General features: G+C 46.7%; 1 protein-coding gene across 1 annotated transcript; it reads left to right on the top strand.

Moving 5' to 3' along the window:
* The first annotated feature begins 8,616 nt into the window (after positions 1 to 8,616).
* Positions 8,617 to 20,144, top strand: gdf7 (growth differentiation factor 7). Its single transcript, XM_072498875.1, has 2 exons — positions 8,617 to 9,611; positions 18,531 to 20,144. Exons 1-2 carry the CDS (start codon positions 9,296 to 9,298, stop codon positions 19,427 to 19,429), a joined length of 1,215 nt encoding a protein of 404 aa, XP_072354976.1. The 5' UTR covers positions 8,617 to 9,295; the 3' UTR covers positions 19,430 to 20,144.
* The last annotated feature ends 1,070 nt before the right edge of the window (positions 20,145 to 21,214 follow it).

The following is a 21,214-nucleotide window of genomic DNA, read 5'->3' as shown; positions in this document are numbered from 1 at the left end:
CCCAAGAACATATGTGTGTCATTTGCTGGTCCTCGCCCACACTTCTCACACTTGTCTGCAGCCCCCTGGAAGAACCCACTCATCCTTACGCGTGTCATGTGCATCCTGTGTAGCACCTTAAACTGAATCAAACTCATCCTCACGCACGAGGAGGTCGAATTCACATTACGTAGTGCCTCACTCCCCAGCTTATCTCCCTTCTCAACTCCTCCTACCATTTCTCCTTTATCCTCACTTGTGTACCCCTCTGCTTTCCCAGCAACCCATATATGTCCCCAGTCCTATCGCCCCCTTCTGCATCCGGAAGCAGCAACCGTTCCAAAAGAGCTTATTTCGGCAGCCTGGGAAATCCTTTCCACATATTCCATGCAAAATCCCTTACTTGGAAATACCTAAATTCACTTCTCTTTAGGAGCTCTAACCTCACTTGCAGCTCCTGTATGCTTGTGAACCTCTCCTCCAGGTATAAATCCCTCGCCCTCACCAGCCCCATCTCTCTCCTCTATATATCATCCGTCTCCCCTGGCTTAATCCTGTGGTTCTCACACAACGGTGTTAACACCGACATCCCTTCCATTGTAAAATGTCTCCTCAGCTGTGTGGTAAACCACTGTGTTCCTATATTAAGGGTTGTATGGTAGAACCTGCACTACAGGTTCACGTGGGCCCCTGCATGCTAGCTCCGCCCAGGAGCCGGGTTATAAATATGCGTGGCCTTCAGCTCGCAGCCATTTCGTCAGCTGCTGTAGGAGGCCACACTTCAGATACTAATAAAGCCTCAGTTTGAATTCAACTTCGTCTCCAGCCAAATTGATCGTGCCTCAATTTATTAGTATCTGATTCAGAAGATGGACCTCTGGATTAAACCAGATCGACTGCAGCTGGTTCCACACGCAAGCGACGCCAGAAAGGGCTTTCAGCACTGGCTAGCTTGTTTTGAAGCGTATATCAACGCGGCGCCGACCCCTGTTCCAGAGGCTCAGAAGATTCAAATCTTGTACTCCAGACTCAACTCTAAAATCTTCCCCCTGATCCAGGATGCGCCCAATTACACTGATGCTGTGACTCAACTCAAAGAGAGTTATGAGCAGAAGACAAACACACTCTTCGCCAGACACGCACTCACAACGCGTACTCAACTACCTGGTGAGTCAATTGAGGACTTCTGGAGGGCCCTGATCCCACTAGTTCGGGACTACGACTGCCAGGATGTTGCAGCTAAGGAGCACTCAGATCTCCTTATGAGGGACGCTTTTGTAACTGGGATTGGGTCAGATCTTATCAGACAGCGGCTCCTAGAAGGGGCCACGCGCGACCTCGCAGAGACTAAAACACTAGCGCTTTCCATGACGGTCGCCCTGCGCAATGTACAGTCCTACGCCCCCAACCGCGCGGCCCACTCCTCCTACGCTTCATGGTCCCCACAGGCAGCCGCCCCAGCGGGGGCGCTACCCACCCAGTACGCCTGCGCTACGTGCCAGCCAGTGATCTCCGGGGGCCCCGATGCTATTTTTGCGGCCAACAAAGACACCCCCGCCAACGCTGCCCGGCCTGCGCTGTTCTTTGTAAGGCCTACGGAAAGAAGGGCCACTACGTTCTCGCCAACATTGAGGGCATTTAAAAGTTTATTGGATAAACATATGGATGATAATGGCATAGTGTAGGTTAGATGGCTTTTGTTTCGGTGCAACATCGTGGGCTGAAGGGCCTGTACTGCGCTGTATTGTTCTATGTTCTATGTACGCAGCGGTGTGCCAGACCCGCTCAGCGGCAGCGGTCGCCCCCACCCACTCCGGTAACGGACAATGGATGCTGCTATCCTTTCGTCCTCCCCAGGCATGTGCAAGCAATGGGCGCCGCCATCTTCTCCCATCTTCACGTGTTGTGCGAACCCGCACAACACGAGCGTTTCATGGGCGCTGCCATCTTGCTCCACCCCCGCAACGTGCGTTCCATGGGCGCCGCCATTTTGTGACCCCCAGGACCTCCGGGCGCCGCCATCTTGTCCACCCTGCAGCACATGGAGACCAAACGGCGTTTCAGAACCCCGACGCGGCGGCCGCCTCACTACCCGATGATCAACCACGACTCGCATCCATGGTAATCGACCAGTCCAGACCACACACTCTGGCCAACGCATCTACCAGCGTGAAAGTCAACGGCCACGTGACCGCCTGCCTACTGGACTCCGGGAGCACCGAGAGCTTTGTACATCCAAATACGGTAAGGCGCTGCTCCCTTAAGGTACACCCTACCAATCAAAAAATCTCCCTGGCCTCCGGATCCCATCGCATAGCGATCCGGGGGTACTGCACGGTCACGCTCACAGTCCAAGGTGTAGAGTTATGCGGTTTTCACCTCTACGTCCCCCTAACCTCTGTGCTGCACTTATCCTTGGCCTGGATTTTCAGCGCAACCTCCAGAGCCTGACCCTTAAATTTGGCAGACCCTTACCACCCCTCACTGTGTGCGGCCTCGCGACCCTAAAGGTCGATCCTCCTTCCCTCTTTGCCAATCTAACTCCAGATTGCAAACCCGTCGCCACCAGGAGCAGACGGTACAGCACCCAGGATAAGGCCTTCATCAGGTCCGAGGTCCAGCGATTGCTTCAGGAGGGAGTCATCGAGGCCAGCAACAGCCCCTGGAGAGCTCAAGTGATAGTGGTTAAGTCTGGGGTGAAAAATTGAATGATCGTGGACTACAGCCAGACCATCAACCGGTACACGCAGCTCGACGCGTACCCCCTCCCACGCATATCTGACATGGTTAACCAGATTGCACAGTACCGGGTCTTCTCAATGGTGGGCCTGAAATCCGCCTACCACTAGCTCCCCATCCGTAAATCGTACCAGCCTTACACCGCCTTCGAGGCAGACGGCCGGCTATATCACTTCCTTAGGGTCTCCTTCGGCGACACCAATGGAGTTTTGGTCTTCCAAAGGGAGATGGACCGAATGGTCGACCGGTACGGCTTGCGGGCCACGTTTCCGTACCTAGAAAATGTGACCATCTGCGGCCATGACCAGCAGGACCACGATGCCAACCTCGCTAAATTTCTCCGTGCCACCACTCTCCTCAACCTCACGTACAACAAGGAGAAGTGTGTGTTCCGTACAAACCGCTTAGCCATCCTCGGCTATGTGGTCCAGAACAGAGTTCTGGGGCCCGATCCCGATCTCATGGAAACACTTCCTTTCCACATTGAAAGCTTTGCATTCATAAAGTTTGTCAGGAATCCAAGAAACTTAAAATTGACTGGGAATTAATTAAAGGCACTTAGAGATCTTGACTTCAGTGAAAGTAAAAATCAGGAGAAATGCTATGCCAGCCACTTACTCTCTACTGCCCATTTTGTGCTATTGCAGAAAGTCAAATGACGTGAGTCAGCATCATGCAAAGGCATGTCAACATTTTTCACTGGAGTGGATTCATTTTATTAATTTCATTCATATCAAAAAGGAATGCTGAGACGCACCTTAACCTCCTACATGAGACAATTCTCTCTACGTTAAGAATGGTGCATTTTTCAAATGTAAAATTGTTCCATTAACTGTTGATGTGTCATTGGGAAAAGATGACAGGAGCTGATATTCGAGTTGGCTCAGGCAGAGAGATCACATATCAAAAGCTGAGTTGGGTTACTGATTTACAAAATCTTCACAGCAAGGCAGGATTAATTATTTTTTTCACACTTTTCCCAGGAAAATGGTAATTTGGCAGTTGTTAAATGTCTTATTTCAAACAACTTTACAATGCAATGTTTTCTTCACAGAAAGCCAAGAAAAACCAAGAGGTAGTTTTGGTAACTGAAAAGATCCAGTGAATGCTTTCAATAGCGGTCTACGTTGATTGCCCTCTTATTTACATCCATAAATGATCAACATTTTGGATTTTTTCGAAATTGTTCTTGGAATCTGGGCAGCCCCAACAAGACTAATGCTTGTTGCCCATTCCTGTTGCCCTGAAAATGTTGTAGTGCCCTGAACATGTTGTAGTCAGCAATCTGAAACAGCTAGGTGACTTGCCAGGTAACTAGAGGACAACTAAGAGCCTACCACTTTCAGGTGAGACAGGAATTAAATAAAATAGGGAAAGGGTCAGAGGGTCATTGCCCTGAAGACCTTTAATGAACCAGCTGTTTTTTTTACAGATATTTAAAAACTGATTGAAGTTCTCAAGATGCCATGGTGGGATTTCAAATCACATTCCCTGGTTGCACAAATGTGCGTTGTTTAGACCGAACCCTGTATTCTTAATCCAGTAATATAGCCACTACCCTACCATATTCTTGCACTTGAGGTGACAATTTGCAAATGAGGCCACAGGTTTGGTTGGGCTAATATGGCTAACAGTAAATAGGATTTCAAAAACTGCTGGAAGAAAATGATTAGCTGGGAGGCTGATATATGGGAGATGCAGTTCAATTAAAGTAATACATTTTGGAAGTAAAAATAATGAAAGAGAATGCACCATAAATTGTAAAATTTCAAATGGAATACGGGAGCAAAGAGACTTTGGTGTACAGCTCATTAAATGTGACCAGTTCAAGAAGGTAAGATCGCAAAAAGGCGAAGAAGGTTTTTGACATTGCAGGTAGAAGCATAGGGATAATTGTAAGAATTCCTTATATATTGCCTCAACTGCTTGGGAGCATATATGAAAAATTCAGGATCTTAATGAGTTGAAAATTGAAGGGAGCATGTGCCCAACTTCCTGGTGCGTGTCCCCAAAGATCAAGGATCTGCAATGTGAATAAGAACTCACAATGCCCTATAATATTAAATATCAAATGAAGGGGGCAATGTTAAACCTCTGCAATGCATTGCTAGAAATATTACTTACAGTTTTGGGTACCCCATTATTGGAAGGATTCGCAAACAGTAATGCAGGAAAGCAGAAGAATGTTACCAATGTTGAGGAGTTTCTGGAGGAGGTGTGACTGCAGAAGTAGATGGTCAGTGGTCCTGTGCCTGAAAAAGCAGATGATAATCCACTCTTCATTGACACAGATGATGAAACGTAAGACCTGTGCCATCAGTCAGGAAAATTGAAGCCTCTGCAAATTGCTCTAATGCTGCAATCAGAAAAGATGCAGAACAGTTTCATTCAGATGTTGCTACAGATCATGGATTATTATAAAGAGAGAAGTAAGAAGCTACTTTTCTTGTTTACTGGAGATGAGTAAATTAACCGGTGACCTAATTGGGATCAATTAAGACAAGAATGGGTTAGTAAAAGAATACTAACATTCTACTAAATAGTTGATTAGTTCCACTGGTTAAGAAGACTGCAACAAGATTTAAGATCATTTCCATTCTCTGCCTGAAGGCAAGTCTGACCCACAACCTCCACCATGGGTAAGGCAAGGAGGCAGATCCCACATCTACCCCAGCCAGAAGAGGTCAAATCTGGTCCACACCTGCTGCCGAAGGAGTCCAAGTTGCAACATAAGCATGTCCATGCACATTGCAGTTCAGAGCTGTGGATAGTAGTAGGGACTCCAATTTCCTTTCCATCACCCGGCTGACTAGGCCATCTCCTGCTCTTACCACCTTCCAGCGGTGTCTGTTGTGGGGGGGGGGGGGATTTACAAGTTTGCGCTAATGTCCTTGGCACATTTTGAACACACCTGCCTTGGTCATCAAGTCCGGGCTCAGAGGCCAGGACACTACCCATTGTGCCACAAGGCCTCCCCAGAGATTAGAGAACATCTTTATGTTTAGATTGTGGAATTCACTGGTCACATTTAATTACAAACTATAATGGAACAGTCTTTAAATTATTTTAAAAGGCAATGAGACAGTTAATTGAAAGGAAGGAAGGTGAAAGGCGATCAGAGTGGGATTAACTGTGGTTCACCTGGAGAAAAGCACCTGCAGAGTGCATCAGTTAAATTGCCTGGATCTGTGTTGTAGTATTTTCTGATTCTAAGATGTTCCTCTTTTAAAACAACATATTTTATGTCTCTGATTTTGTTATAAACCGGATGAACGAATGTGACAGAAATTAAGTACAATATAAACAACTCGAGAATAAAGCGGCGTAAGACGGTACATGTTAAAAAAGAAGTCATATTAGAGCCCAAGCGTTAACTCTGTTTCACTCTCCACAGAGGGCAATTAGGAATGGACAATGAATGCGGGTCGAGCCCACACAGCGAAGCATTCCCTGAAAAATCAAAAGATACTGCCAGACTTGCTGAGTTTTTCCAGCGCTTACTGTTTCTACCGTTTTTTAGTTTTCCACGGACAAGAATTGATGAATCTCAAACCTTAGGCCTGGAATCTGCATATGAGAAAAACATTCCCCCAAATAATAACACGGTACAGAAAATAATTATTCACTTGCACTTTCATCTGCGTCCATGTGAAAGCATCAGGGGTATGCCAGTGTAATACTCAACTGGACCAGAAGATGCCGCTCTTCACATACTGTTGAATAACGCGCGAAGGGCAGTGAATTTGAAATAAAGGCAATGAACGCTTGAAGTTGTTCAAGTCAATAATAATACATATCCAGTGCACAACCTATCGTTCAACGTTTTAATTTTGGTATCAAAATATAGATTCTATTAAAAAATCTATATCGTTAACTCACTTAGAGACTGTGATTCGATTATTGTAATGTGACATTGAGGCAGTAATTGCATTTTAAATGTGTGTTTTCTTTGAACATCTTTCATTATTGAATCAATAAGTTGTGGTGTGATTGTGGGGATCAATTTTGATGAAATCGGTAAATCAGAGGAAATTCAGCTACCCTCGGGGGAACCTCACAAGAATGAACTAGAAATCAATGATGAACTTATCAAACCACAACGGTCACAAAGGGGAGATATATAATTCACTCGCCATTAATTGTCAAAGCGATTAATAACTTCAGCCAGGCAATTGTGTCGATAACTTTCGTTTGGGGTGTTTGATTGGTTAAGAAGAATTTCAGAGATTGAACCTTTGAAATCGTTGCTGAGGAAATGATTTGGATTATTTAGTGCACTTGATCTTGCCTGTTGGCCTGATCTATGAGGTGCCCCAGTCTCCTGGTGATAGCCTGTACAAGAAGCACCGCTGCTGAGTGCTGCTTTCCCACACTTCCCCCCCATAGACCTAGCCACTGAACAGACCCATTTCACCGACAAGAGGTAATGACAGTGTTACGGCCCCACACATTATTGTAATAATGTGTCTCCCCAGTTGGAAACCTCTCGATTGCTTCAGCAGCCATTTGCGGTCGAACATTTGAACAAACGTGAAATTGAACGTTGAAAAGTGTGGGCCTGTGGGCGGCTATCGTTCACCCCGACACTTCACAGAGTTATGTTAGTTCGTCTTTTCTAACTTTCCAATTTTTATCCTCACATCATTCCAAATGCGCATTTATTCTGGAGGAGTTCGGGCTCCCAACTGCATCAACCCTACTTACTGCCTCACCACTCCCTCTGTGCTTGTTGTGTTTGTTTCTTTCTCCAGAATGTCGCTCTTGACCTGTCGGGCGCGATGCTTTTGTGTTTCAGTGCGTTCCCTGAAAGGGGCGACATCGGCCACTCACTTTACAACAGCGCCCCTCGCCAGCAGCGTCTCCACAAACCGCATCTCTCTGTTATTGTTGGATTATTTAATGCACTTGATCTACATTAATCCCAGCCGTATCAGGTTATCTCCGCAATAAAGATCTAGATGGCGAATTGGTGAGACAAAGAGGTTAAAATGCTGTATAAAACTCCTCTTACCTGCTCTGAATACTCTTACAGTGGGGATAACCGCGATGGAATATATTCTGCTTTGATTTTGAAACGTGCTCCGTTGTGATAAAAAGAACACTGAGCTCGCTTTTTAGTTATCTCAAATCTTCACGGTATCCAAAAACTGCGGATAAACCCTGAAAATTGAGCAGGGGGGGGGGGGGGGTGTTCGATGTGAAACACACACCAGGACATCCTCCTCATGTATTGTCAAATCAAACCCATTACTGAGAGAGAGGAAGGACACATTCCCCATCCATCAGCCACTCGCCCCTTTACCGATTCTCACATTTCACACTGTTCTACTCCAAAATCGCGTGTTTCCATCTAGCAGCGCCCTTGGGCGGAAAGGCTTCATGCAGAGTCTGCATGAGGGATACAGAAGGAGCGGTTCCCCCACGAGCAGGGCTCTCTGTCCCGTCCCAGGCGGCCAGGTTGCCTGAATGCGGCACAGCAGCGCACTGAGCTGGTGTAAGGAGACACTGGGGACGGTTCAGGGTTCTCACTCCGTCACATCATTCAAACAATATATGGTGGGGAGGGCGGGGGGGGGGGGGGGGCAATAATGACCCCCCTCGTCCCTCACCCCACCCCAACTGGAAATGCAAACACATTTGTCTGTTTACGTGCAGAAGAACTGAGGAAGGAATGAAGGAATGTGCGCTATGGCCATAAAAATCATCTGAAAGTCGCACATTGGTGGTTGTGATGCGAGTAAAGACAGCAGTGTCACACATCCACATCAGCTGCCAATGGGGGGGGGGGGGGGGGGGACGTGTCCAGAGAGAGACACACACACTGCTCCCTCGGCAGCACCTCCAAACTGTCCCACAATCTTACACAGCAGTGTCAGTCATAGAGCCCAAAGTACAACTCTACCCCCTCCCCTCACAGTAGCCCAAACCACCCAGTGAGGAGAAGTGGCAACTTGAAATGAGCCAAACGGGGGTATCTTTCTGTGAAGAATGATTGGGAAGTCATTGGTGAAGTAATGATGTCCCAGGAGTTCAATCTCCTGCCTTCCCAACCCCAAGTCGCTCAAAAGTTACTTTTTTTTGTCAGGAGAACGTTTTGCTGGGATAAAGTTTGAGCCAATCAGAGTCGCAGTGGGATCGCCCTGCTCCGCGGATGGCTGTGGTTGCTGCAGTTTGAGCGGCTCTCTCTCTCTCTCTCTCTCTAATGTAACCGAGTCAGCCATCCGGGGCGAAGGTGAGTGAGTGTGCAAGCTCCATCCCCAAGCCATCTGCCAGGCGCCCTCAGCCACCGGCTTAAACTCCCCCAGCCCAGCCCAGTGCAGACAGCCAGCAGCCCGGCGCAGACAGACAGCAGCCCGGCGCAGACAGACAGCAGCCCGGTGCAGACAGCCAGCAGCCCGGCGCAGACAGACAGCAGCCCGGTGCAGACAGCCAGCAGCCCGGCGCAGACAGACAGCAGCCCGGCGCAGACAGACAGCAGCCCGCTGCAGACAGACAGCAGCCCGGCGCAGACAGACAGCAGCCCGGTGCAGACAGACAGCAGCCCGGTGTTGGACACAAACACGTTCTGCTACCCATTATGGATATACCGAAGGCTGCAGCTCTTGTGTGGTGCGCTCTGTGCTGCTGTTGGGAGTTTCTTTCTGTCCTGGAAGCTGCTGCGCTGGGATCCCGGCAGGATTCTCCTCCTCGGGATGCTGTTTCCTCGTCCTCCCTGGACAGAAAGCATGAGCGGACTTTCAGGCACCGCCGCGCCGGCCCGGTGGTGCCGCATGAGTACATGCTGTCACTTTACAGGATCCTGTCGGAGAGGGAGAGGACCGGGCTCAACAGCAGTCTGACCCGTGCCCCAACCCGTGCCAACATGGTCACCAGCTTTGTGGAGCAAGGACATGGTAGGTAATGAGGGGCATTGCCTTCAATCACATTCCGTGTAGCTGGCAATAAATGCGCTTTTAACAGTGGCCCGGCTCCGGCTGGCGGAGGACAGGTTTGTGTTGTTTCCATCCTCATTCTCTCATTCCAGTTTTTAAACAAACCATTCGAGCCTTGGGCTAAATGATATATCTGCAGGTTCCAGTACAGGAAGCGGAGACAGGGTCACAACTGACTAACCTGAATTCAGACAGACTGCAAGCTAAATCTGAGCTGGGATGGGTCTTGAGGAAGAGGCGTTGATGCAACATTACTGTAAGAATTCTGAAAAATTTCTCGCCAGCAGCGTTTGTGCAGTTAGACTCGCAGAGCGAATGGCTGAACCGATCATTCGTCCTAATAAATGCTTGCTAAAAAGAACCTGCATTTAGTGGTGCTTTGCGATTGGAGTTTCGGGACTGATATTATTGAGTGTGCTCAGAACGCTGGTCCCTCTCGGTCCGTTTCACGGGTGTCCGGTCGCTGACCATCCGGCAGTCAGAGTGGAAATAGCGACAGCATCTGGTCACTAAGCAAAGTCCAGAGCGGACCCGGGCCCAGCAAAGCTTCCGAGGGCAGTCAATGGTGCAGCTATTCTGCACAGTGGATTGCAGTATGTGTCCATGTCATGTGCGGGTTTATGTGAGGCGGACTCTCAGTGAGCTCCCACATGTGTGAGCTGCGGGGGGAGGACTGCGCTGTGCGGGCAAGGCGCTGGGCAGAGAGGGACTCGCAGCTTCGGTGCAGAATCACAATCCCCGTGCACCCCTGGCAACATTTACACCATCTGAACACAAACATGTTTAATGTTCGAAATTACACCCGTCCCACACAAAGCGCTCAGGTCACCACCGTCCAAAGCCTGTCAACCTCAGGTTGCAAACTGGGGTGGTGGGGGGTGGAGCACATGTTGGGGCGCCCACATTAATTTGGAGAAGATTATGACCCTGTATTGAATGACGCCCCTAAAATAAAGCTCTTTAAAACAGAAGATAACGTTGAGATCAGGAAGATGTCGAGATTCTGTTTAAGGAGACAGCGGTTATATTTCACGGTATTGCACCTACTTCCCTTGTATTAAAAAACTATAGAACATTCTGGAAAAAAACACCAGGGGTCGGCCAGGAACTGGGACAGGGAGGGGGGTGGGGGGCTGGTGTTAGATTTTGGAGTATATTTCAGAACACTGCTGAGGTGTGTCTGCAATTTGTTTTTACATGGTATATTTTCGTCTGCCGATCAAAACTGGCCAGGATTAAAATGTAAATGAGGTTTAACTGGATGCCATCTGGGTTTTATTCATCTCTCTCTGCTGGAACACCCCTGGAACATGCAGCAATGATCAATTTCAGACGGAAATACTCTTTTGCTGCCTTCCTCTGTGGGAACACCTTTCCATGGCTGAAGGGCTCAATGATGGATCCGTGAGGGAATAAAGCCGCTGTTAGTGTCCAGGGCAGCGGGGAAAGGGTCCTTTCCCCCGGCAGCGCCGTCCGAAACTTCGGCCCGAGCACTCTGCGGAAAATGGTCAGGAAAATGGAATGGGACGCGATAACTCCAGGTACCATGTGGAGTTTGGCGACCAGTTCGTGCGCATCCCTTCGAAAGGACAAATAATATTTCAGTTAGAGACACGGTCCTTAACCAAAGTTGAGTGAGTGATTTGACGCAGTTATGTGTATATCATGTTGGGAAAAATTTTCTCAGAAAGGAAACGTCAATAAAGTAGGCAGAGCCAATGATTTTTACTTGGCAGGGACTTCGGTTTGTACTAATCATCTGCTCATGTCTTTGAGAGGCGGAAGCATTACCACATTTACCGCCTTCTCCGCTAAAGACTTCACCCAGCAAAACATCTCATTGAAGACCTAACATGCTATGAAGAGTAACCACACACACACTCTCTAATGTTCTGAGGGAGATAGCCTAATGTTCCAATGTAGTGTTACCTAGGAATGTGGCAATTGTTAAATTAGTTCTTGGGCATTAAGTAGGAACGATTCGCGGGTAATTTGAAGGCTGGCCGGTTTGATACTGTGGTTTGAATAAATCGCTTTGTTGTTGCAGCAAGGCCAGTGCTGGTCATGGATCAAGTCGAGAGGATGTAGAAACTGTCTAAGTCACTCCGAGAAATCAAAGGTGGAGGAGGGGGGGGGGGGGGGGGGAGGCCTGCGATATTGATAAAAAAAATACACGTGGCTCGTTCAGACAGGAAGCTCTCAACTGAGTGTTTATTGGCGTATGAGTTTTGAGGGTTGTTGACATTTGACTTTAACATCAAGTTTGTGACAAGGCGTTTCTAAACAGGGCAGTACATTCACCAGTGGCCGTTACTGCAATGTCGCAACGCCAATGGTACAACATTTCCATTCCTAAATTGTTTGAGCATGTCAAATAAAAGGTTGATTTGTTTCATTAGAAGGGGTATTTTGGCTGTCCTAATGTTCAGTAGTTTGGCGCCGAATGAGCCAGTCCATTCGAGCATCTGCCAGTTCCGATGCGAATGGAAATAGCGGGGAATCTGCTCCTATTCTGAGAGTCGGCTGTAAGTCAAAGCTCGGTTTCTACATGTCTAAGTCTGTATCCTATATACTTTGTACGTCTCCATATAACGTTTCGATAGATGTTAGATTTCCAGACATTTGCTACCGTTGCCCCGCTAATTATTCTTTTAGTTTTCGTCGCCAAGGCACAATGGCATCAAACAAAAGCAATTCACGCCAAATGTTATTGTTATTTCTCCTTTTTATTCCATTCCGTTTAGTCAGGGGCTCTATGTCTAGATTTGTGTTTTTTCCCATCCACTTGACTTTGCGAATTAAACCAAATTCTCCCATACAGCTCACACCATTGGCTACCCTGCGCTCACCTTGTAGGCCTGTATCGAAAATATATTAAAAACATTAAGAAATGGATAACATCCATTTCTATGGTGCTTTCACCAACTCACGATGTCCCAAAGTGCTTCACAGACAATTAGGTAGATATTGAAAGTGTGTCTGTTGTCATGTTGGAATGAATCCAAAGAGCGTAATTATTGATCGTTAGATAGCTAATAAATAGAGCCTGGGTGGCGTGTTTGCAGTGGTAGCAGCTGATCAACAATATCCACACAGGCGAGTTATCTCAATGCTTCAGTGCAGTAATCCCAGTGAGAGTGACAATACAAGGTCTGTACTCCTGAGAAATGCTGAAAACTTCTCGAGCCAACTTGGTTATACTTTGGTCCCCTTAAAGTGATCCGTATTTTTTAGGCCACCGAAGTATTTTCTAAATAGAGGTAATATCTGGACATTGATTAATGCAGACAGTAATTAACTAATCTGGAAATTGGGCAGCACGGTGGCGCAGCGGGTTAGCCCTGCATGCAGCCTCACGGCGCCGATGTCCCAGATTCGATCCCGGCTCTGGGTCACTGTCCGTGTGGAGTTGGCACATTCTCCCCCACAACCCAAAGATGTGCAGGCTAGGTGGATTGGCCATGCTAAATTGCCCCTTAATTGGAAAAAATGAATTGGGTACTCTAAATTTATTTTAAAAAACTAATCTGGAAATTGATGAATACAGAAATACTCTTGGATGAAGACATTCCAGCCGAAAATGTTAACAAGTATGTTAAGGGTGCACCGTGAGACACAGATCGGGCTACTTCAGTAGGGAAAGCAGACCGCGGAACAAGTGCAACCCATTCACAAACCACCCGTTTCTCACGTCACTTTGCAAAACATCCTTTCTGCCCTGAGAAGCTGGCCAGGGACTGACTCGCTGCCACGATAATGCTGGGAGCACTGTACGGCTGCATGGTGTTAAGTGGCTGTAATCATCCACCCAAAGCACGGACAGTTTATTTACGATATTTCTTTTATACCTGGCCCTGTGTAATATGTGATGACATCGCTGACAAATATAATTCACACTAAGGACAATTTGGCACCCGACGATCATTTGCAAGAAACACACTTGGTAAGAAAAAATGCACCGTGAATCTGCTGTGTGTATTTTTAATATCGGATTGCTAGTGGCAATAGATAATCGATTAGGCGTTGCATACACTTTAAATCCGCAGAGAGATAAAAGGTAAAGTAAAAAGGACTTAGTCCGCACGCAGAGCGTGCGTGTGCAGCATTAAATCCAGATTAAACCGCGGGTCCCTCTGACATTGGAACAACTTCAGTTTGCATTGATGGTTACTCGGTGTAAGGCCCGCCGGCACATTAGACAGCCATTTCATTGATTATAAAGTTATTAGTGAAAGTAACCCAGCCCACTTCACACACACGGCCGCCCCACGTTTACGTTCGTATTTCATATCTACAGCCTTGAAAACTTGGATTCGATGTTCCTGATTCAGATCCTTAACAGCGCCTTCTTCAGTATCATTACTCAGAGTTCAGCTGCAACAGGGCAGATCGCTATCCTGGAGCTAGTTTCCAAGCTGTTGAGGACAAATCTGCGTGATAGCCGCAGGCCGCTTTAGCAATGCAGTTATCATTCTGATCCAGATTAACGCAACACAGAGTTGTACCAGTTCGGACGGTTAAATAACTACAAGAATTGTATTGGGCCAATGCGTTATTCAAACAAAATATGGCTTGACTAAAGATGCAGCAAACTCTTGGATCCAGTGCCTTGACCCTGCATTATTACACCAATTCAGTTTCAATCCCTAGTCAAGCATGGCTGAGATGAATTTACGAGAGGGAAATCCCGAGATCACTCGAGTAAGGGCAGGATTGTATTTAAATAACAGACTCTGTGAGAAATCGATACCGGTGGGGGCCTGGGCCGATCATTGATTTGTTTGAAAGTATGTCATTTTTTTTCTCCGTAATGTATCATTCTCACTTCACACGAATGGCTGATAGCAGCGTACACAGGTAACCTTATCCGCTTTGTATCTTAGTCAATTATCAGAAATAAACGCGCGTTTCGAATGCAGTTCACCAGAAGGCACGAGGTTAAGGTGCAATTAGCATTTCAGCCTACTGTTTAGTGGCGATGGATGTCCCATTGGCCAGCACTGCTTTCCACCTCTTTCCAACAGCAATGATCGTGCGCTGTACCCAAGCTACATGAAAGGTTCCCTTCCAGCTGCCATGCAGTTCAGTGAGGGGGTGTGAATGGAATCAAGACTTAATTTCAGATTGAGGAGCGTTGGTCCTTTTCCTTCAATACGTCGGGGGTTTACTAAACTGTACTTCCCCAGGACCGGAACAAAAGCTAGTTAGCGGCAGAGTGTGGTACCGCCTGGATGCATTGTGCCGAATACATAGTCAACCAATTCTTGATTCCTCGCCTTTTGTTTTTGACATCGCTGAAATCCACAGCCTCTTTCACTGACTGTTTTTGTATTTGGATGCGAGACTATCCGCAACCTCGGAAAGAAACCGCCTTCCCAAATACACGGAAACGCTGCAGATGCTGCCAAAGGCCTCGGTGCTCGATGCACCATCACTTCAATGGAATTGGAGCGAAAAGTGCTGGGAATCTGAAAGTATAAAAACAGCGAAACTCCACAGCAGATCATTCCGCGTCTGGAAAGAGAACATCTGGGGTTTACCGGCCCCTTATCTCCTGAAACCTCGCCCGCCCCCCCCCCCCCCCCCCTCCCCCCAGACGCTGACGATTGGGATGTTCTTTCCCGCCATTTTCTGTTTTTGCTGCAGTTTGCCTGAGTGAAAAATGAGACTTTAATAATGAGCGAATAATCCACTGGAACGCGCGAGACTGTTAGAAACATGCTCTCAAATGTTTCTAATATTATAAGAGTTTGAAAGTGGACACTTCCTCCCGCAGTCTTTATTACACAAAAAAAATGTGTGCTCCTAACCGCATTCTTTCATCTTGGACGAATATGGATGTTCCAACATTAGGGAGAAAGCAGGCATTTCCTCCTGTACTCTCCAGTGTTAGGAGGAAGCGCCACTTCTGCCTGTACTTTCTAATCTGGGAACAAATGAGATAATCTGGCACCGTATTTAAACATAGAAAATAGACACTACTGCGCTTCTAACCCCAACACTGAAAAAACAACCCAGGCCTGTGAATAGATTTAGGTTCCCTTGTCGCTGAGCACAGAGCTATCCCATCGAGGGCCCTGTCAAAGTGGAACGCCAGTCTGCGTTGCTGCCTGTGGCACTGGGCTGAGGTACTGCCAATAATGTCACTCCAAAATCGGAATTCATTAGAATATTCAAGTCCCACACTGCTCACATGTGCAATTGAACATTCAGTGAGAGGAGAAAAATAAGCGAGGCAGGGCTCACAAACGTCGTTGGAGACTGCGGATGAGTTTCCACTCTCAACTCTGGAGTAGTTGTAACCGAGTCTAACCTCAGCTGCTGTGAACTTGTGAGATCACAGCAGACAGCACATTGACAGCTACTGGCGGTGAAGCCGGTCAAACCAAGTCTCCTGGCTTCTGAACGCTGGTAAACAGGTCAATTGGTCTGTGCAATGGAACGGGAAAATCTTTAGCCAGGGATTGGCTCTACCTCCTGGCCCTTCCTCACTTCCCTTTGGCAACACTTTTTTTTTGGCCGACCCCTATTAAATCCATTCAAATGTTCACGGTGATGCTCTGGGGTCGAGTTCAATAATGAGACAAGAGGACACCACCCGATTCCTTGTTGCGAAGGCCAGGGATGTTTACGCCAAGATGCTGCAATTGTTGTTTCGCTTGAATGCATACCACGTTTGTGTGGGCAGCTCATTTTACTGCGTTCGCAAATACTACAACTTTGTAGACCACGAGGCTGCTCAGCCTGAGATTAGAAACAGATTGAAAAAAAATTAGCATAATCAGAAAAGTGCAATATAATTACTTTGGGCAGGATAATTAATTCATTTGGAAGTTAATGGAAATACTCATTTTAAAAGGTTTCTTGTGCAGTAACAGTGTGCACTGAAGGACGGGCGGATGAATTTAGTTACTTCTTTCTCCGATTTCCTCCAGCAACGAGTCTACGGTTCTATAGCACAGATCCTTCCCGTTAAGAAACATAGGTCTTAGCCCCAGCATGAATTTTAGAATGTATTTTCTTTACCTGTGTGCACCTCAGATTTTGTCATTATTTAGGAAATATTACTTAAATAAACACAAAGCTCATTAAAGTGAGTACACATCGGTGATTAGCTGAATTATCGAGACCAAAAATATACCACCAGCCTATGCTTCGAGTGAGCTGCAAGCAACCTTACAATTGCCTCCGGCGAGCTTGTGTTAGTGAGGGGAGTTGGAGTGGGACCCACCGCTTTCACTCCAGTGATCCATGCTGGATGTTGTACCTGTGTGGAAATTGGACAAGGATAGGTCAGGGCAACATTGTGAACCCTCCCCCCCCCCCCCCCCCCACCCCCAACCCTCGTGCCCAATAGTCTATCAAAACTCACGGCCATGGCTCCTGCATCCATAGTAGCCAATGGTGTGAGGTTATGATGAGTGACCCGGGAAGTAGCAAATGTCTTCAGAAGAAGAGGAAAAAGTAGAAACTTCGCAAGGCAATGTACGTGTTTTAGCAGTAATGGAACACTGCTGTAATAACAAAATGTTTAATGGCGAGTGCGCAGATTTACAACTATGGACACTCATGCTATCTATTGGCAATGTATTGGTGCACTGGCATGTTAGATAGACAATACCACTTTTTAAATATTCCTTCATGTGATGAGGGTGATACTGGCAATTCTGTGTCTATTGCCCACCCAACGTAGCTTTGAGGAGATGGTTCTATTTGACCCTCTACAGTTGTTATGTTGATGGAACTCCCAATAGTTGTTAGGTAATGAATTCCAGGATATTAACGTACCTTTGCTGGAGAAATGGCAAAATCTATCGACGTAGCATGTGACCGAAAGGTGATTACTCCCTGGGGATACAGTTATTATTGTTCTTGTCCTTCTCAATGGCGGAGATGGCAGACGAGGGAGGAGCCCTGGATGGTTTCAAGATTCTTAAATGTTGTTCTGCTAGCACACAGTCAGGCGACAGATGATGATACCAAACCCTCCTGACTCTTGCCTTGTTGTTGTCGCCGGAATATTAGTTTGCTAGTCCATGAAGTGTTGGGGTTTATAAGTAGGAATTCGGCAATGCCACTGAAGGTCAGGACAGGCACTGTCAATCTCTGTGTTCTTCATATTGTTTATCTGCAAGCGCATTTCTCCTGTGCAGCAGATAAAATGTCAATGTTTAAGAATACTGTTGGCCTTTTTCGAAGCTTTAACTTAACTCCGGTAGGTTTACGAACCAGATTTGACATCTCGTACATTTGTCTCTACGATCAGATCAGCCCCGATTGTGGCGTTGTGTGAATTGGAAGCTGCTTAGGAACGCAATCACACCTTTTGTTTTATATTGCCATACCCGAGTAGAATGCGTGACAGACACTAAGACTTGGGGCACCGCATAAAATAAAGGTTCTCCCATTTAATACGGAAATGAGGAGATTGTTATATGTTAGAGAACCTGGAGTCTCTGAAACTCTTTCACAGAATGTCTAAGAATTATAGATACATTCTCACATAGGTGTTGAATCCTGCAAACAGGTGACAAGGGTAGAAACCGCACCAAACTGCAGCCTCGTTACTTTGAGGGTGTCTCTAACTTAAATGTCTAGTAAAACGTCCAAGATGAATATGCGGCAGGTAGGCTAACATTTGAAAAGAGAAACGGCAGGTTAACAGTGGAGCAGACTCCGGGAGAAAATAAAGTTATAACAAACGACCAATTAGATGGGTCCCTGTGTTATTTATTTCACTCAGCAATGTGATCCGGACGTTTATCATTTACGATCGACTTTATTTTCTGTCTCCTCTGTTCATTTTCCTTCCTTCGCCTTTTCCTCAATTGTTTCATTCACCAGGTTTGCTCAGTTCCATCTCTCAATGTTCTTTTTCAGACGGAACCTCCGTTGGGAAGAGACAGAGATACCTATTCGATGTCTCCAAGCTGCCAACCAGCGAAGAGCTTGTGGGAGGCGAGCTGAGGATTTCCAGACACTTCGCAGTCAACCTGCAAGCGGCGCTGTCGGAGGGCGGCAGTCTGTATCGGACTGAATTATATTCCTGCCAGGGACTGGGAGAGTACCCCCCAAAACGAATGGATTCGCGGACAGTCGATATCCTGGACGCCGACTCATCTCACTGGCAAGTGTTCGACGTGTGGGATTTACTGAAAAGCCACATCACTGCGACCTTACTGTGTTTGGATCTGGAAGTTATTTCCGATTACTCCCAGGAGGCTTTAGATCCCAGGCTTCTGGGATTTAATCGCTCTGATCAGCCTGAGGAAAAAGCCCTTCTGGTGGTGTTCAGCAACACGAGGAAAAGGGAAAACCTCTTCCGGGAGATCAGAGATAAGATCAAATCGCTGGGTGGGTCGGATTCACTACAACCCAGTAATGAACCCAACGTCAAGCGCCGAAGGAAAAGGAGAACTGCTTTCTCAAGCAGGCCCAGCAGAGGCAGCGGGAAAAAGGGCAGGTCGAGATGTAGCCGGAAGCCCCTTCATGTTAACTTCAAGGAGCTGGGCTGGGACGACTGGATCATTGCGCCTTTAGATTACGAGGCGTACCATTGTGAAGGGATCTGCGATTTCCCACTCAGATCCCACCTTGAACCCACTAACCACGCCATCATACAAACGTTGATGAACTCCATGGACCCGGAGTCCACGCCCCCCAGCTGCTGTGTCCCATCCAAACTCAGCCCAATTAGCATTTTGTACATAGACTCAGGCAACAATGTGGTTTATAAACAGTACGAAGACATGGTGGTGGAATCGTGTGGCTGCAGGTAGCACCTTGCCATTGGTCCATTGAGGGTCTAAGGCGGGCTCCCCGAAGCTGATTTGCCACGAAGCTAAGTCCTGCAGCGGGTTGCTAAATGCTGACAAAGGCGTCAAATGCTCTAAAGTGCTGGCTGGCAGGCTCGTCTTTGCTCAAAGGGAATGGCCACTGGCTGAGTTCGAGGGAGCCTGCACCAATACAGCGAAAGATAACGGTCTTATGTCTCAACATTTTATAATTTGGATTATGAACCACGTACAGACATACACATATATATATTTAATTTGAAATTAGACGAAAGACTGATCTCAATATGCCACTTCATGCTTACAGATTTATTTTTAAAATACTCGAGGGACGGGTGATGACAGGTTGGGAAGTTCACTTAAACGTAAAATCCACTCCACCTGCTATTTTTGTAACATGACTTAGCGCCCACATTCACTCATTATTTGCAATTTGATCACTAAATTGCCCCTGCGGGGGCTTCCCTGTAGCGGCGGAGGTCTGCTTTTGATCATTATTAACATGTGCTAACAAACGTGAGTCAGCTTCAAGCGGAAGGCCTACACTGCACTCACTGGAGAGGAAAGCGAGCCTGTCCTTGCGAAACTCACAGATTTACATCTCACAAATGAACCTTTCGAGGACTGAAATTCAAACTTATTTCATTATTATAGCTCCCACCCCACGGTCCCCATGAATCTGTGGGGGGGGGGGGGGGGGGGGCGGGGGGCGTCTGTTAAAAGAGCACGGAAATTCATGGAACTGTACCACTCCACTGGAAGGAAAACACCCAGTGATTTATTTTTGTTTTAGGTGGAAAATTACTCCGTTACAATTGTAAATCCGCTAAACCAGTCCCCTCCATTGTACAATCCCGATTAGGGCTTTCAAATGTCGATTTCACAGCACCTGGATTGAATTCAAACGGCCCCCGGAGTAAACTAAGTGTTAATGGACACTTCCAGCATCTCAGCAGTAGCACTTCAATGTAGCTCAACCTCGAATAAAAAGAAACACAAAAACTACTGGAAACGTCAATCTTGTCCCCACTTATATACTTTTCTTTCTAAAAATTTCGTTCACTCTCATTTCACTGAACATTCCGAGTATTGATCATATGAAACTGACATGAAATCGCCTTAATCCCAAAGGGCGGCTGTCGCTTCTCTTACATTAGACTGGAGCGAATTTCCAATCGAGATCATTTGCAGTCACTTAAAAAGAAAGTCAGGAAACGAATAGGCGGTCTGTTTGATTTTGACCTCCCTTCCGATAAATGCAAATATGTTGTTGGAGAATTTAGATTGACATCGTCTCTCGAGGAGTTGCAAAGCTTTCGTATCTAGTGGATTATTTGTGAAGTGCCGTCACTTAATGTGGACAAAAGTGGCAGCCATTCAGGCCAAGCCACCAGGAGCAGCAATGAGGTTAACGACTGGTATTCCTGTTTCTGGCCGTGTCGCTTGAGGCGGGTAATGTTGTCCAGCAAACTGGACCAGTCATTGCTTTACTGAGAATGAAATGTGTAGCGCCGATATAAAAAAAACAAAATAATCCAAAAAGTGCTGCTTCAAACTCACTTTGGAGCTCTGTATCTGCAGCACAGGTAAGAGAAAGGGGTAGCCCAAAGATGGCCACGTTCCTATAGATTTAATAGCACCTATAGATTTCAAACTTCACGGATTAGCTCCAAATCCAACATTTCGCACAAAGTCTGGAGTGGATGAAATCAGATGTGGGATTGATGTATCTCTAATCTCTTCTTCAGTATTACACAGTAACACTCACGC

The sequence above is a fragment of the Scyliorhinus torazame genome, chromosome 4 (genome assembly GCF_047496885.1).
Source record: "Scyliorhinus torazame isolate Kashiwa2021f chromosome 4, sScyTor2.1, whole genome shotgun sequence".
Classification (NCBI taxonomy): Eukaryota; Metazoa; Chordata; class Chondrichthyes; order Carcharhiniformes; family Scyliorhinidae; genus Scyliorhinus; species Scyliorhinus torazame.
The sequence above is the reverse complement of the archived record's forward strand: the minus strand, read 5'-3'. Positions and strand labels throughout refer to the sequence as shown.

Excerpts from the sequence above, each read along its gene's own strand:
- gdf7 (XM_072498875.1), top strand. The coding sequence starts at position 9,296 with ATGGATATACCGAAGGCTGCAGCTCTTGTGTGGTGCGCTCTGTGCTGC. Across the intron at positions 9,612-18,530 it reads CTTTGTGGAGCAAGGACATG|ACGGAACCTCCGTTGGGAAG; the intron begins GTAGGTAATGAG and ends GTTCTTTTTCAG.